The sequence below is a fragment of the Alosa pseudoharengus genome, unplaced genomic scaffold, assembly GCF_046254945.1.
Source record: "Alosa pseudoharengus isolate Yale_2024_CS ecotype anadromous, Long Island Sound unplaced genomic scaffold, YU_APseudo_1.1 YU_APseudo_1.1_scf_11, whole genome shotgun sequence".
Taxonomy (NCBI): domain Eukaryota; kingdom Metazoa; phylum Chordata; class Actinopteri; order Clupeiformes; family Clupeidae; genus Alosa; species Alosa pseudoharengus.
This window is the reverse complement of record NW_027468576.1, coordinates 31,174,397-31,191,439: the sequence shown is the minus strand read 5'-3', so window position 1 is coordinate 31,191,439 and position 17,043 is coordinate 31,174,397. Positions and strand designations below refer to the sequence as shown.

Sequence of the window (17,043 nt, the reverse complement as noted above, 5' to 3'; positions counted from 1 at the left end):
TATGGAAGAAGATTATGACAGCAAATGAAGAAATTAGATTGGTTTAGGCAGGAGGGAGCTCATTGCATACACTCTCACACAGCTAATGTCATGGAGGGTTTGCAAACAAACACTTCATTCAAACAGAGGCAGTGAGACAGGTTTCAAAGCCTGACAGTCTGTTGTGGGAATATTTCAACTGCGCATCACAAAGCTGCCCTTCAAACACGAGATGCATTTACAAACGGCCACTGGTGGCCAGAGAAGCAACCCCCACTGCCCCCTGGCAGCCTCTCTGACCTGGAGCAGGTGATTAAAACGCCAGGCTGTGGAGGGTTTTCATTTTCTGCCTTTGCCTGGAGTAATGAGCAATGGCAGAATGATCATCCTCTCACTTTCGTGTGTGGCACGTGTGTGACTGTGTTTGTGACCATGTGTGTGTGTGTGTGTGACCATGTGTGTGTGTGTGTGTGTGTGTGACCATGTGTGTGTGTGTGTGTGTGTGTGTGTGTTTGTGACCATGTGTGTGTGTGTGTGTGTGTGTGTGTGTGTGCTTCTGACTCTCAACAGTTACCTACAGCCGAGGACATAATGGATGTATGGACACCCCCAGCCCCGTCTCCCTTCCCCAGTAAGGTGTGGCCGAACAGCTGACCTTTCCGATGGGGGATGGCGGAGGGTCGCACCGCATCTCAAGGACACCAGGACACACACACAAGCCATAACTCACACAGCCGTGACTTCATTAAGCGCTTCTCTAACCTCAACCGTTTAATTACCATGCCATGGTGAATAATCGTAGTCTCAAGGCAAAAGTCACCATGAACAATTACTGAGCAGTGCACCAACTGTATGGTCATTTTACTCCAAAAGGTCCAAGATCCAAAAGGGCTCTAGTGCCGACAGACGAACACCTGCAGATTTCATCATTTTATCAACTTTTGCATTTTTCTTATTATGAATTACACTCATTTTTTTATCTTTTACAATGTTCTTTGTGTTTGTTTTCACCCGATTGCCTGAAAAGGAAGCCACAATCTGTTTCTCCTGCATTCCTCACACCCAAATAACCGTCTTTAATGTCCTAACCTCTCCCCCGTGTGGCGATATAGTCACTAGGGGCCAGAAGGAGTGGCCTCCTGTTTGGAACTCTGTGCGTATGTCAGGAGAGGCTCAGGGTCCTGTGTGTTTATCGATCCTTTGGGGTGGGGGCCTGTTCAGCTGTGCCTTAATCCCCCTGCGCAGCAGATAGCCTTGGGACGCTAATGCTAACACAGAGGCTAATCCTACCACAGACCAAGGAGAGAGAGAGAGAGAGAGAGAGAGAGAGAGAGGCTGGATGGCTGCTGAAGCACAAAATAACTGATAATGGAGGAGAACAGAGGGGTGAGTGTGTGTGTGTGTGTGTGTGTGTTTGTGTTTGTGTGTGTTTGTGTCCCAGATGACATTGTGGTGAGACGCGGAGAGAATCCTGAAGGATTTGTTGCCTCATCATGGTGCTCACTCATTTTGCCGAGTCACGATGAAGACAGTGCAACGTGACGTCTATGGCAGATTCTTCACTGGATAAATGTTTGATGGGTGCAGATGCTATACGAAGGGATGGCATCTTACTTGCTCCCTTCATGATGCAACCCATTTGGCTGCTCTCCACTGAGAGATGAGATAAGATGAGACAGGCATATGCTTTTGTACAACAAGGACAGGCAGTGGGAGAAGGATAGAGTGAAGGAAAGGGAGAAAGAGAGGGAGGGGAGAGAGAGGTTCTGTCCATGTCCCAGGATACAAAGCATACACAGACTGATTGCCTCCAGCTTTAAGTGCTGTGTAATGTAATTAGCATAATTCAGCTCTGTCAAAACCAGGACTTGCTTTTTGCATCTGCCTTCCAATGCTCTCATCTCTTTTACCAATAGCTCAATGTAACCTTAAGTACAACAGAGTTCCTTTCAATAGCTCTGTCTTGTAATATTTTGCTGCAATAGTTTGTTTTCTGCAGGTGTCATCTCCGTTGTTTCTAGACTGCATATAGGGTATATTTTGCAGCTGTAAGCATGCAAACGTGTGTGTGAGCACCTTTGGTTGTGTAAAAGTCTAACATTAAGTGTTTCCCCAAACACTGCATGGATACTTCTGATTTTATGTGTCCATATGTGCATGTACACCCTTGAGTAAGTGTGTGGGTGTGTGTGTGTGTGTGTCCGTCCATGTGTGTGTGTGCATGTGTACACAGGAAGCACTCCTGCTCCATCGCTCCACAGTTGGCCATCAGCAGCATAATCACGCAGCCCGTTTCCCTGGCGATGCCAACCGCTAAGGTGCCTGGCAACTGGAGCAGAGTTGCTATGCCATCTCCAGTTAGAGAGGCTGGGCTACACAGACAGGGCCCTCTGGCACTGCTACCTCCAGTCCAAAGCCCTCCACCCTCTGCCACAGATGTCTGCCACCATTTAGTTTTATATATATATAAAATGCCACTTTATGCTATCTAATATGAGTCATGTAACTCTATATGCCTCTATGAGTCAGCATACATTCCCAAGAGAATTACTTTTAAGTATATGATTACCTGATTAAGAGAACAATGCTACATTACTTTATTTACCTCTTGTTTGAGAGCAGGTACATAAATGGTGAAGCCATAGTTGCAGCTGAGTTCCTCGTTCAGGGCTTCAGGTTTAGAAAAGAATCGAAATGGAAATGTTCAGTGATTAAGTAAGCAACTTCTCCACCAAGAGCAGTTGAGAGAAAGCAGATTAAGCTAGTCAAATCCTTGTACTCAACACTGTCAAGATGAAAGTGAGAATAGGTGTTTAAATGTTTCTTTTTTCTTCCACTCTCTCTCTCTCTTTCTTTCTTTTTCTTTCTCTTGGCTTTTGAACAGCAAATAGCAAGAGGCTTCCTCCAGTTGCTGGGTTAAATATAGAAATTCTACACAGTGCGCTCGCATGAATAGATGCGCAGAAATTATTCATAAGCGCTTTAATTATTAACCATCACACACATCATCGTTAAAACACACAACGCACATCCTTTTTCCTGCCCGGCTCTTCTAGCCAGTTGAAAGAGAGGAAAGAACAATGTCAGAGAAACACCTCTCTCTCTTCCTCCTGCTTTACTCCCTCCCTCCCTTCATCTCTCTCTCCCTCCCTCCCACGCTGAATATCTGAGGTCTCACACTAATATTGATCCCATAAAACTTTGTTGCGTCTCAGCAGAAGCCGCTGGGCAGCTTAACGCTTCGATTGGCACGTGCGAGTATCTGAGACTTCCGCCGACATCACATCACGATCCTCACCACCATAAACATCGCCCGCGACTCGTGCCAAGTTGACACGGTTGAGATAGAAACCCCAACCCCCTAGCCCTACCTCTGTCCATCCCTACCAGACTGCTGTCTCGTCAGGAGCAGAGAAAGCGAGCGAGAGAGAGAGAGAGAGAGAGAGAGAGAGAGAGAGAGAGAGAGAGAGAGAGAGAGAGAGAGAGAGAGAGAGAGAGAGAGAGTGTTGAGCTGCTGTTTGGGAGTGCCAGAGAGAAAACAGCCATTTGTCTGTACGAGGACGAGGTAACACACCCGTGAGGCCAGGGACCTGTCACGGCACTCTGCATTTCTAATGGCCTGCCTGTGGGCACGGGAGCTTTCCCCTGGCTCATACGCACACACCTCAATGCTACAGGGCAGAGGGAGGGATGGAGGGGAGGATGGAGGGAGAGATGGAGGGAGTGGAGGAAGAGAGAGAGGGAGGGAGAGATGGATGATTGATGGTCAAATATTGGGTAGGGAAGGAGGGAAAGGGAGGAAGAGAGACAATGCAAGAGGAAAGGGAAGAAAGACAGAATGGGATAGATACTGTAGATAGATAGATAGATAAAAAAGAGAGAGAGACAGAGAGAGAGAGAAATTTTGAGGGAGGACATTGGACTGAAAGGCAGAGATGGAGAAATAATTAGCTTCCCTCTGGCCCCTACTCCCAGCATCCACCCTGCTAAAGGGCAGCTGGAGGGGGGGAGGAAAAGAGAGCAGGATGGATGGAACCTGGGAAAGACAGATGAGATAACAGAATAAGAGAGGGAGAGAGAGGGATGGAGGAGGAGGAATAGATAGGGAAGTAGGGAGTGCTGAAGGGGTCTAGGAGGACCACAACCTTAATCATTATAACTCATTCATTTTTCATGGGCCACCTTATGAAGGAATTCTGGTCTCCTCTCTACGTGCTGTTCATGTAAATGTCTCAAATACCTACAAGCTTGTTAATTTTGTTGCATTTCATCCAATAGGACAGTCCTTGACAAAACCTAATGTGTAGCAAGAATGACAAGAACTTGCTCAAAGCTACTGCCGGCAATTTTTTCTAAACAAGTACTCGCATGAAATTGGCATGGAGAGTCCCATTAAACCATGAAATTCTCTGACAGCAGCACCAACAACAGGAAAAAAGAATGTTCTTTCTGGTCCATCTAACACCCTCACACCCTCTGTCCACTGCCCCCCACCCCACCCCCCCTCCCCATACACACATTCATCTGAGTGAGACGTGTCAGTGCCGGCACCGAGTCTCACCCAGCTGCCACTGGCACCGTGCCCACCTGGCAGTCACCATAGGTCAGCCGGCGTCTCTGCAGATGGATGGCATTGCCGCAACCGACAGCATTTAATTAAGCCGTATTGATCAAGCCCGTTACAGTCCCATGCAGATGTAGCGAGAGAGAGAGAGAGAGAGAGAGAGAGAGAGAGAGAGAGAGAGGATGACGTCATGGGCCATCAGTGTGATGAACAGGTTTTTAAAGCGTGCCCGCCCGCCTATGAGGGGCATCCGTGGTGGGGAATACGGATGAGCCTAACGGGGTTCGGGGTGTGTGAAACGTCTGGGCAGAGTCATGCGACGATATATTTTTCCGTCATGGCAGAACAGGGCCAATTTAGGCCCATTGATTGGTGTAAACATGTGACACGTCCAGAGAGGAAGAGGATTAGTTGTCCAAGGGTGGAAGGGGGGGGGGGGGGGGCATGAGGGGAGGGGAGGTGCATGAGTTGCCCCAGAAACAAGCAGGATCGATGGACCTATCGGAGGTCATTTCCTGAGTAACTGAAAGATAGGCTTGTTAGCCGATAGACTCAGGTGGGAAGAGTGTTGCTTTATCTGTATCTCTAAGTCAGCATCTGGCAACTGGAAGCCATTCGGGATCGTTCACAGCACAGCCTCCCTTGTTCATCCCTATTAGCTAACTGTGTGTTAGTGCTGTTCCCTCTAACACCTCTAACCGATGAGAGAAACTCGCAGACACACTAGCAGAGCAACACGAGGAACAAGCGGTGAGGAATCACACATTAGAGCTGAAGGCTAAAAACAACAACACTAACTGAAAAGCTGCAATTACCATATGAGCTTTAATCAGGAAATGCAAATAGAGGGTTTTTTGTCAGGAACATTGAGTCAGTGAGTTAAAAAGCTACTCTCTCTTTCTCTGTGTGTGTGTGTGTGTGTTCTGTTCCAGCTGAAATAAGCAAAATGAAGACGGTGTTCTCTCTCCTCCCCCTCCCACCACCTCCAGTTTAATCACTCCTCTGCTCTCTATCCCAATTTCTCTCCTCTCTTTGCCATCTCCTCTATTCTCTCCATTTCCCTCTCTTCTCCTCCTTTCTGCTTTCCACTCCTCTCATCTTGCCTCAGGTCTTCTTTCCTCCTAACTTTTCTTCTGCTATTGCCCTCTGCCTCTTTTTCTCTCACGCATTCTCTTCTCTTCCTCTGTCAGTTCTCTGCATCCTGTCTCTGGCTATCATCCCTTCCTTTCTCCTTCATTTCTTCTCATCATTGCCCTGTAATACTCCTCTGTCCACTTCCTGTCCCATCCTCTGCCTTCTGCGCCTCCTCCACTTCATCGTCTCCTCTCTTTTAACTATGGATCTCTGCGTCTCCTGCTTGCTGTCCATCTACTGCCCCTTCTTCCTGACCTCCTCTCCTCTAATCGTCTTGCATCACTCTCTCCATCCCCCTCTGCTCCTCCTTTCTCCTCTCCTCCTTCAATCCCTTCCTGTCCACTGCCCTCACCCAAGCACTGGCTCTGCGGCGGTCACACTCCACTGCTCCTGGTCTGAGTGACAGCTGAGACAGGAGTGCTGGTGGTAATGGTGGTGGGGGTAGCACATCCCTCTCTCTCTCTCTCTCTCCCCGGAGGCCCTGCACACGCTTCAGCACACTCTCCTCCGCCAGTCCCTCCCTCCCTCCCTCTCTTGGTGGTGGGGAGATGGAGAGGAGGCCACTGCTGCTGCTACTGGTGGTGGTGCTGAGGCAGGGGAATGAACATATGAACATGGAAATCATGGAGCCAGGGAAGGCCTCATTCATATGTAATGCTGTTATAACAGTGGACGGGTTGTCAGTACTGTTGTATGTGCACTGTAAAGGAGATTTGTTTTTACATTAGTGACCCCCCCCCCCCCTTATCTATTTATTTAATCTTTATTTATTGTTTTTTTTTATTTCTTGTAGTTCTTTATTACTTGTATTTTCGCTCCAACACAATTATTGCAACTATTTATTATTTTACTCAGACTGAAGCTGCTGCTTTCTTATCAGTGTTAATTGTGGTTTGGGTTTGTTCATGTGATGTCTTCCTGTTGCATCCAAATTGCCCTTTTTGGGACAAAGAAATAAACTGAACTGAACTGAACTGAAGGAGTTCCTCCACAGTCCAGCACAGGACATAAGATATCAGAGAGGACAGATGGAAGCAGAAACAGGAGATAAAAGCAAGCCAGTGAAAACGGGTAAAAACAAGCTTGTTTTCACCCTAAAATAGCGATGTTAATGAATGTGTGTTCATGTTCATTAATGCAAATATAGTAACAAACTGTAGAAGCCTGTTTCATTTCTGCTGTTTTCTGTTGCCATTGGCAGTGATTCAAGAACGCAGCTGAGAATTGCAATGCATCCTCTGTGTTCTCATTTATTGATAGGCTGCTTAGGAGGTTTGTGTTTACATGTTCTTCTGCTGTCAGCATCTAATGTATAACGCCAAGCTTCCTGTATGCTCTTTGGTCTACTGCCTCAGCTAATGAGGCTCTTCCTTATGGATCAGGTCTTTGCAGAGTGCCATAAGCTACCGTTAAAAGTACTATGACAACCTGTTTTATGATGCCCTCCTTCCCTATGACGGGCTGACTGGTGTTCTAGTGTCTAGTTCCTGTCCTTTGTTAAAGTTAAAGTATCAGTTGTCTACATGTAGGAAGCCTGTTACTTTCTACAATTAAAAAACTTCTAGAAAAACAACTTTTTTTACTTGAAAGGAATGAATGACGTCAGAATTGAACAGTTGAGCAGTCCCCATTTAGAATGGGGGTGAGAATCGCACAGAAGGCATGGACGTGTCATGACTGGCCAATCAGAGAGATTAAAAATCTTGTTAGGCGCTTCAAACCCCTGGCACATTCACGCGCTGTTATGCGCAATCTGATTTCCACTGATCCCCAAGCTGACATATGGGTAAACAGCCCCCATAGGCTCAGCCCTCAGCAGTTATTAAGAGGAGAGAAATGCCCTTTGAGTGTGTGTGTGTGTGTATGTGTGTGTGTGTGTGTGTGTGTGTGTGTACTCGACCGCGTCTGCCACTGAGAGAGCAGTGGCGAGAAGGCGGGGAGAGAGCCGTGGGCACGGAGCGAAGAGGTTTAATTAACGAGCCGCCGTCTCTGGAGCTTGTTCAGAGAGGGCACTGAGTGTGTGTGTGTGTGTGTGTGTGTGTGTGTGTGTGTTTGTGTGTGTGTGAATGTGAATATAAAAGTGCGTGTGTGTAGTTGTGAAAGTGTGCATATGTGGGGTCAGGGGGCAGGCACCAGTCAGTGGCACTTGTCACTGAGCTCTGCCACCACCTAGACACTAGTCAACACATAATTACATTCTTCTGTAAACACACACAAACAAACACACAGGCACATTATTCAAACATACATACTGTATGCAAACACATACAAACATACGCTTGGACATAATTCTGTTATGTTCTGTATGTTAAGAAATATTAGCTCAGATAACAAAACAAAACAAAACACAGACACAAACACAAACACATACTCTCTCACACCCTCAGAAACACACACACACACACACACACACACACACACACACACACACACACACACACACACACACACACACACACACACACATACAGTACATAAACACACACACACACACACACACACACACACACACACACACACAAACACACACACACAAATACGTATCTAAACAAATGGGATAGAGGGAGTAATTTTCCAGCTGAGGGCCCTGCAGTATTAGACAGCCCTGACATGGACAGCCCTGATCATTCCTGCCCACTGCCCAGCAGTGAGAGTGGGAGTGGCCAAATGAACAGCTCCATCTCAGCCAGAGCCAGCTCCTTCTCTGCCTGTTCATGTTACTCTAAACAACATGATGAATGGGTTTATTACACAGAGTTTTGCAGTAATAATACACAATATAAATTATAATACAGAGATGTGAAGTGGAGTGCCACTTGTCTCCAGTTAAGTAGTGCTTTTATACGTTACAAAAATCGAACTGGATTTATCAGGGCTGATGATTTGGGGCTTAAAATTCGACCTATCGAATCAAAGCAGACCTTTGATTTACATCCAATTTTGCTGAGCAAAAGCTGAGGTTGTTAAGGTTGCTAAATTCCTGTCACTTTCACTGACATTTTACCAGAGGGCCCAGAGTGTTTATTCTACACTAAAGACTTGTGACTAGAGACACAAGGCTATAATTTTAAAACGGGAGGAATTCATACAATAACAGTGGAATGAGGCGTTGTGGTCCATGGAAATCATACCAGTGTTGCAATGGGAAATTCTGAGTGCTGTTAAATACAATCATGAGTATATAAGCATATGGGAGCTGCAGGGACACTACTCTTAGGTTTCAGCCACTGCAGATGTAATAAGGAAGCTTGGACATAATGTGGACCATGGAGGCATGTCAGAGACATACAAATCTGAATTTACATCACAAAAATGCTGAAGTTCTTTTTGAAGACAGCTACTGTGGACCCTGGCTCTGGCTTTTCCCTCTGGACACGCAAGTGAAAGCGATGGCGGCAGCCAAAATGCCTGTGTCTGCTCTGTTCTGGAAAGAATTGGTCACACCCCTATGCAGATAAGCCTTTGTTGGTGGGGATTTGAGAGAGAGAGAGAGAGAGCACAGACCTAGGAGAAGCGCAATCAGCCAGTGCACATATTCATCAGGTCAAGCCTTTTAGAAGAGGATACTCTGTGCATGTGTGTCAGTGTGTGTGTGTGTGTGTAAGAGAGAGTGTGTGAACATATGAAAACACATAATATGAGGATGCACTTACTGCATCTGTGCTCATATTGTTTTGTAGCTCGTGGAGACGTTAAGCATTCATGCATATACAGCCATTGCTATCTAAGTTTTATAACCATACAAGCCATTGTCTAAAGTGTTTTAATAGTGAGTGAGAAGCCATTGCGTCTACATATGAGTGTGTAAGAATAAGCGAGAACGCACCATCATGTGTCCCACATTCAGTTCCTCCATAAAAGGCGAGAAGAACACAGAACACTGCTCCGCTGGGAGACGGCGTCAGCGGCGGTGCCGGTCACAATGGCTGCGAGGGGCCACACAAAGCCGGCGTTAAATCTCATTAAGGCACCGCTCGGCATTTCCGCCAGGCCAGAAAGCCCCACTGCTGCCTCTGACACGGCTGTACAAGCACTTACGCTCACTTAACTCGCCTTTTCACAGGGACTGGCTCTGTGTGTGTGTGTGTGTGTGTGTGTGTGTGTGTGTGTGTGTGTGTGTGTGTGTGTGTGTGAACCTGGCAGAAGAGGGCTGACTGCCTGGCTGGCTTGCCCATGATAATGAAGCCTTTTCATCCCAAACAGGCATAGCGGAGGACTACAGGGCCACAGCTATAGGCTCCAGCCTTCCCAACCACTGTTGCCATTCTTCGGATCTGACCACTACCACTGTCACATCTCCTAAACGCTTTGATGCCAGTTTGCATTTAAATGGAGACGCGGCGACGGATGCAACCACTCGGTGATGTACTCCGAGTGTCGTATAGGTGCACAATGGCGGTTTGGGTTTGTAACAGGCGACTAGCACGGTGTCTACGCGGAGGGTGAGCGTGACAAGCTCACCTGTCACAGTCGGTGTGTGTGAGCACGCTCAGAAGAGGAACGGGGCTGACAGCTGGACATGAGCAGAGAGCGATGGGGGTCACATCGGTAATCCTCTGGCACCTTTCAGGGGTGTCTTTTCAGCTGGGTTAGAGGCATGGGGTCGGGGGGTGGGAAAGGGTGTCGTCTGTTACGCACACTCACCCCCCCCCCCCCACACACACCTCCCCCCATAAACAATTCTCTTTTATCCGGCCCCGCAAAGAACCATTTTACAACATCAATGTGGGCATTCTGTGTGAACGACGGGGGATCTGCGTATTCAGTGTGGAGAAGTTGGTAAGGGTGGGAGAGGAGGGGCGAGGGAGGGAAGACGAGGAGAAGGAGGAGGAGGAGGAGGAGGAGGAGGAGGAGGAGGGATCAGATCAAGAGCACAGGGAAGCTTCAGAGGCCCATGCCACTGTTGATGCTGCTGAGGTGTCTGTTTGAATGCTTGTGTCAGCTAAAGCCTGAGGTGGGAGCGCTCCCAGTTCTGCGACACTGTTTCTCCGACTCAGTCCCACTCACATGGGAGTCAAGCTTCTGCACAAACACTCTCCTCTCATACACACTTGCAAATGACACCCACAGATGTAAATATGCACACATATGGTATCATACACATTTGTGATGAGATGCTACATCATTACCTGCACACTAGACATACACATACACAGACACACACACAGATACCTCAAATACTTACAAACAGGAACCATGCACATAAGAGTGAGCACACAGTGTACATTCTACATCCTAATATGCACACACACATTTTTACTGCCAGATATACATGTACACTTCTGTGCTTTGGTACATACATAAATGCAGATGCATACATCTAAGTGCACACACACACACACACACACACACACACACACACACACACACACACACACTCACACACTCACACACACACACACACACACACGCACACACATAACCTGCTGCATCCTAAGTGCTCCTCACTCTGATTAACTTGTGCGAGGAGAATGAATCATTCCCTCAGACAGACAGGCATTTTGCTCACTCCTACCAGCCTACTGATGCATCAACGCATCTTTCTGTGACAATCAAACTATGTGGAATTTTAAACAGGCACACTTACCCTTCCTCCCACCAACCCAACCACACACACACACATACATACACACAACACGATACGGAAAGTACCCCACATCTGCAAAGGATCGATCCATCTTCTGGGACGAGGTGGGTTGGAGCAGAGCAGCTAATATTAGTTTCCTGCTCTTTCCTCAGCCCCTTCCACGCAGGTTTAATTAGAATATATGAACCTTATATAAACTTCTCCCCTCCCGAGACATTTAAAAACCCAGCCCTCCGCTACACTCACCAGTTTATTTTAGTGCACTTCTGGAGCTCATGCCTGGAGTAAGGGCGGTGTGAGGGCCAGCTAAGTCCTCGAGGTGACCACTGGAGCCAAGAGCATTGGCCGAATTTAGGAACTACGCTTAAGCTTTCTCAGCGAATGGATGATGAATAAGGTGTGTGTGTGTGTGTGTGTGGGGGGGGGGGGGGGGGGGGGGGGGGGGTCTGCTCTGCGGCTGGACATGATGAAATCCTGACTTTCTGTTTCAGCAGCGTGAGAGATGAAATCCTCTGAGGGTAGCCCGTGGTGTTCAAGCTATCTAACGGCTCTCCACCATCTGTTAACATAGCCCTCTCGGAAAAATGGGCAGGATGAATCGAATGAGCAGATCAAAGAAGAGCCATTTCATTTGTCTTGTCTATGGAGTTAGCTGACTCAAGCGTGTAATGCTACTATTACTATTCAGCAGTCTCAGGCTAATGCTCCACATGGAATTAGCACCTTATGATCAGGATAATTTCCCCACAATTTGCAATATACCCAGTCAAAGAGGAACACTTACGATAGAAAAATATTCTATCAGCTGTGTTTGCCATCATTGATTTTAACAGCATCTAGTGACAAAACTGGCTGAAATTTTTCCACCCTCAGAGAGAGATTTATGACCATATATAATGGCTCTATCAAAATTGCGTAAAGAGTAGAGCAAGCCTCCTACAACAAAGTCCTACAGTGTGCAAACTGTACTAACTACTGTTTTACAAAAAAAAAAAATGTTATCATCATGTTCTTTATAAACAAAGTCTACATGTAGATTTGCGCGTTGTTTGTATATTATCTATATTTTGGAGTGTATATTGCCTACATATTGTCTGTGCTGCTAAAGTTACACTATCAGCTGGATTCAAATTCCCTATGTTAACAAACACTTGGCCAATACAATCTGATTCTGATGAAATCTGATTCTTATTTTGATAACAAACTACAACAGAGGCTGGCTACACTCCTAAAATCAAAGTCATTTTTTTTATATACCCAGGACTGTTCCCAGTGACATCTTTTCTGTAATACGGCTGCACAAGGCTTTAATGTGCTCAGCAGGGCTCCAGTCTCATACCCATTCATTAACAAGAAATATTTACATTTATTTAGGGATGGCCTCAAGCATGTGATATAATCTGGAAAAATTATCCCCAGCCTGAAGCTAGTCTGGCAGGAGATAACCATCACATATCATGGCCGGGTTCAGGTTTGGCGATCGATAGGACGTCACTGTGTTTCTAACGGCACAGGTCTGCAGGTTGGTCAGAGATCCCTGTGTGTTGTGTCTGCCCTGAGCGTGTCGGCCCGTCTATCACACGAAGGTCGACTGTATCATTCACTGACCTGACAGATGCTTGTTGCCAATCCCATGGGAGATATATACGGAATCGGTTTGCACCTGTAACCCGCAGACCCTGCGACATTTTACCATCTATTTTTAACTGTAATTTCACGCTCCTGCACATCTGACTTATGATATGAATCGTGATCACTTAATAATTGGCCACTCCCCAGGAATAATGAGAACGTTAATAAAGCATGTTAAAAACCCCACTATGAGGAATACGTTATGAGAAAAAATAATGTGAGCCTTTCAAAGGTTGAAAGATTACACAATGTATGAAGACATTCAATAGGGATTCTCATTAGTCATTCACATTAATAACAATAGTGGCTACCTTTCTAATTCAATTGAGGGATGTCATATTCACAGACTGCAAGAGGATGTGAACCTGGAGAACTCATTGTAATGTCACACATGTGATTGCAGAAGGTTCTGTTACAAAAGTGTTCCACATTTGAGCGTTCAGCATTTGACTATGCCACAGTGGTACAGTAGGAGGAGCGGAAAGCAGATAATAAGAAGTTGACGGGCAAAGCTGTGATTGACAGTGGCAGTGACGTGACGTGACGTGACGTGACATGTTTCCTGGCGGCGGCGCTTACCTGATACGTGTTGTCAAAGCTGTCATACATGAACCGCGTGATCAGAGACGTCTTCCCCACTGCAAGACACAACACAAGAGAGAGAGAAGGTGTTTATGGAACGACATTCACCGGAGAGGATAGGGTAAAGACATGAGACAGGTGTTCCTGAGGCCCTCAGCCTCAGCATATGGCGATTGATCTAGGCAACGTCTGGCAGGTTCGGTGCAACTGATTGCCACCTAGAGAACTAATTACTGGTTACTGACTGGAACGGCTGACTGTAAGGTCAGCACTGCCATTGGACGAGTTGAGGCAATTATAGCATTATAACTTATGTGCAATCATCAGACAGTCTGACAGAGACAGAAAGAGAGAGAGAGAGAGAGAGAGAGAGAGAAAGAAAGAAATAACATCCTTTAAACGTTACATCAAACAGGCTTCCCAAAGAGCGGGGGAAATGAGCGGAGGCATGTAGTGTGTGATTATCCATCACATTAACAGCTATTTTCAACATTAGCATTTGGAACACTTCTTTGATGTATGCTGCCATCAACTCCAATGGTGAGACTTTTTTCGCATGAAATAAGTTCTGTCCCATTCATTACAGCATGCGGCTGGGCTATATGTGTGTGCCTGTGACAGTTTCTGTCCTATTTCTCGTCTCTCTCTCCAGTTTCTGCTTCCCTCCAGCAGATGAAACGTTTCTGATGTTCAACAGAGCTGCACCGCTCCTGACCTGAAATCCCGCTGCGACGTCTCTCGCTGTGAGCTGAAATAAACCCACAATGCATCAGGCAATGCGCTTTCCTCTTTCAACTTCACATTACTCTACCCTGACCGCTACTAACCAGCCTGAGATAAGGGCCGTTCCAGACACTGATACTATCCACACACAAAAAAGAAGAGCTACTGATAAAACAGTAACATGTCTTAATTCACCACATAAGTGCCTCAACATAACCATATCAATTGACTTACACACACACCATACAAACACACAGACAAACATTCACATACATTTGCACAAATTCAAGGATTAGGTCTGGGGTATGAGTCAGACACAGTATCAATTGGTTGGGCAGACTTCATAGTGAGCTAACTGTGACGAAAAGCTGCCCACCAGAAGTCATTTAAATGCTAATTTCACCAAAGACATTGGTCCACCTGATGCTACCATGAGAGGGATCTAAATTAATAGGGCTCACACACAGGCTTGTGTAAAGCTTTTCAGCAAATAGAGAATTATGGTCTTACCTTAATGCTGCCTCCTTTTAAAACCTACATTATTGATCTTGTGAGCAGCTGTTTTTAAGTCCACACAAAATATCCTAAACCATGCTGATCCAAGTAGAGTGAGGTATTTTCAAAGCTCGGAAAAGTAGCCTCACAGTCAATGTCACGAAACAAAATATAAATACAAAACAGATTTTGGCCTCCATTTTTCTGAGTGCACGTCTCTCCATGGAAAACAAGCCAGCCAGAAACGATCGCTTAAACTAGCTTCAGCCATGGCTGACCTGCACTAAACTGTGGATGCTTAAGTTTAGACATACTCAATATTTAATATCACACCATTTATGAAGTTAATTAACTATAGTAGGCGAGGCACAAGAGAAATGGCCGATGTGGAGAGTAGTCAGCGACACTGTCTGTGATGAACTATAGATGAGAGAGTGAGGCTTCCACTTTCCCTTGGTGGAGATATTAACGAGGGTCCAAGAAAAAGATGCAGGGATAGAAAAAGGGAAGGTGAAAGGGGTGATCTGCATCTATCTCTTATAGCCTGTGCAAAGAAATAAGATGGGTCACCATTTTATGGCCAGATAACGCGGCAAGAAACTTTTCCAGACTACAAAAATAAGGAGTGTAGAAATTCCGCAAGCATATTTTGAAATGGGGAGAATCAGGCTATAAAAGATGGCAGGTTGGATTTGCTGGCGGCTTGGAAAAGGGGGAAAGTGGTGAGAACGAGTATACCTGCAGGCAGCAGCCTACTCGACTGTGAATTTAAATCAGCGCAGATGGGAGAGGGGAAGATGTTAATGGGAGATACTTGTAAGAAAATCACCCTCTCAAAGATATCAAGACACATACGAAACATCTGTGCTTCTGGCTATGACCGTGAACTGGATAGTGAGAAGTAGGATGAAAGAGGCAAAGAAGAGTGTGTGTGTGTGTGTGAGGGGGGGGGGTACAAGGAAGAGCTGAAGAGATGGAGGCCAGATAAGCTCTTAAAATAATACCCCAGCCTGAAATCACTCCCATCGTTCCGAGCAGCCCCACCCCGTGGAAAAACCCCAATGAGCGATAAACTGGTTGATTTGCTGCTATTTTTTTTTTTTTTGCATGGTCAACAAAACATAAAAGGAACTAGTGCAGAGAAGCTATCAGTCTGAGGCTGAGAGGGCCTGTCACAGAAACACTGGGGAATTCAAAATAATAGACTCAGCTCTCTGCTCTGTGCAGCAATTGGCCACACCCTTGACATCCTTCCCATTCAATCAACATAACATTTTACTCAGACTACACCAATTCTTATAGGACTGTGACAACAAACGAGATGCATTCAAATGCATACATATACAAAGGAAAGGAAATGGAAATAAATTTCTAGCTGCTAGTCATATATCAAGACAGCAGTATTCATGCTCTCTCAGTGAGAGGTTCTCACATTGACTTCTGAGGCACACCACGACTGCAATGTTTTCCCTTTTATTTCTCCTTCCTCCTCTGCAGATGATTAAAGCCATCCCATAATGATAATGCCCTCCATTAGCTCCATCAGGTGGGTTCAGCTGATCAAAAGCAGCCCTGATGAGTTAAGCCAGCTGTGGTGGGACTGGGACATGAAAGCAGGGAGAGCATGCAGTGATGGGGTTCCCCACGAGCAGGACGGAGGATTCCTCACAAGTTGCCATTTGCCATTTCATACTCATCTCTAACAAGATGACATCACCACAGGAACAGATTCATGTGACTCATACCACTGACATGGGCCATCACTTACCACAAGAGTAGAGAGACGCTTGTTAAGGATGTTTGTTCTTTCAAACAGAGGAACTCTGTAAACTAAAAAGGCTTATGTCCAGGCTTGGAATTTCACCATTCTGGGGGCAAGGCCACTTGGCCTTCAGTTGGGCATATTTGGTGGGGGGCACAAAGGCCACATGTCAGGGCACCAAGGCCAAAGTTAACTATACAGTAGTAGGCTATAAAAATGATCAAAGTTGTATTTAGCCTATTCACTGCAGTAGACCTGCATCACTGTATGAAACATTACAAAAACATGAAACATGACATATTACATAGAACTGTAAATCATCTGATCATCTAATATTTACAGATATCTAGGCTATATATAACATTTATTTTATATTTGGCCTGTTATGAAATCATGTATTGAACAATTTAAGCACAGCTCAGCTTTAAGAAACTCAAATAGCCTAGATGCATGCTTAGCATTTTGTGATCATTAAGGCTACTTTCACAAACTCTTAGTCAGCTGTCCTCTGATTTACCAATATCTAGGCGATATTTGTAACATTTATTTTGTATTTGGCCCGTTATGAAATGATGTGGAACAATT

The 17,043-nt window shown here is 45.7% G+C and overlaps 1 protein-coding gene across 2 annotated transcripts in view; it reads right to left on the bottom strand.

Moving 5' to 3' along the window:
- rab6ba (RAB6B, member RAS oncogene family a) overlaps positions 1–17,043 on the bottom strand; it is a 77,937-nt gene that overhangs the window by 27,426 nt on the left and 33,468 nt on the right. For both annotated transcript variants that reach the window (XM_076277659.1, XM_076277660.1), the window contains exon 2: positions 13,476–13,534. In XM_076277659.1, coding sequence (XP_076133774.1) covers positions 13,476–13,534 — 59 coding nt within the window. The remainder of the gene's footprint in view (positions 1–13,475; positions 13,535–17,043) is intronic.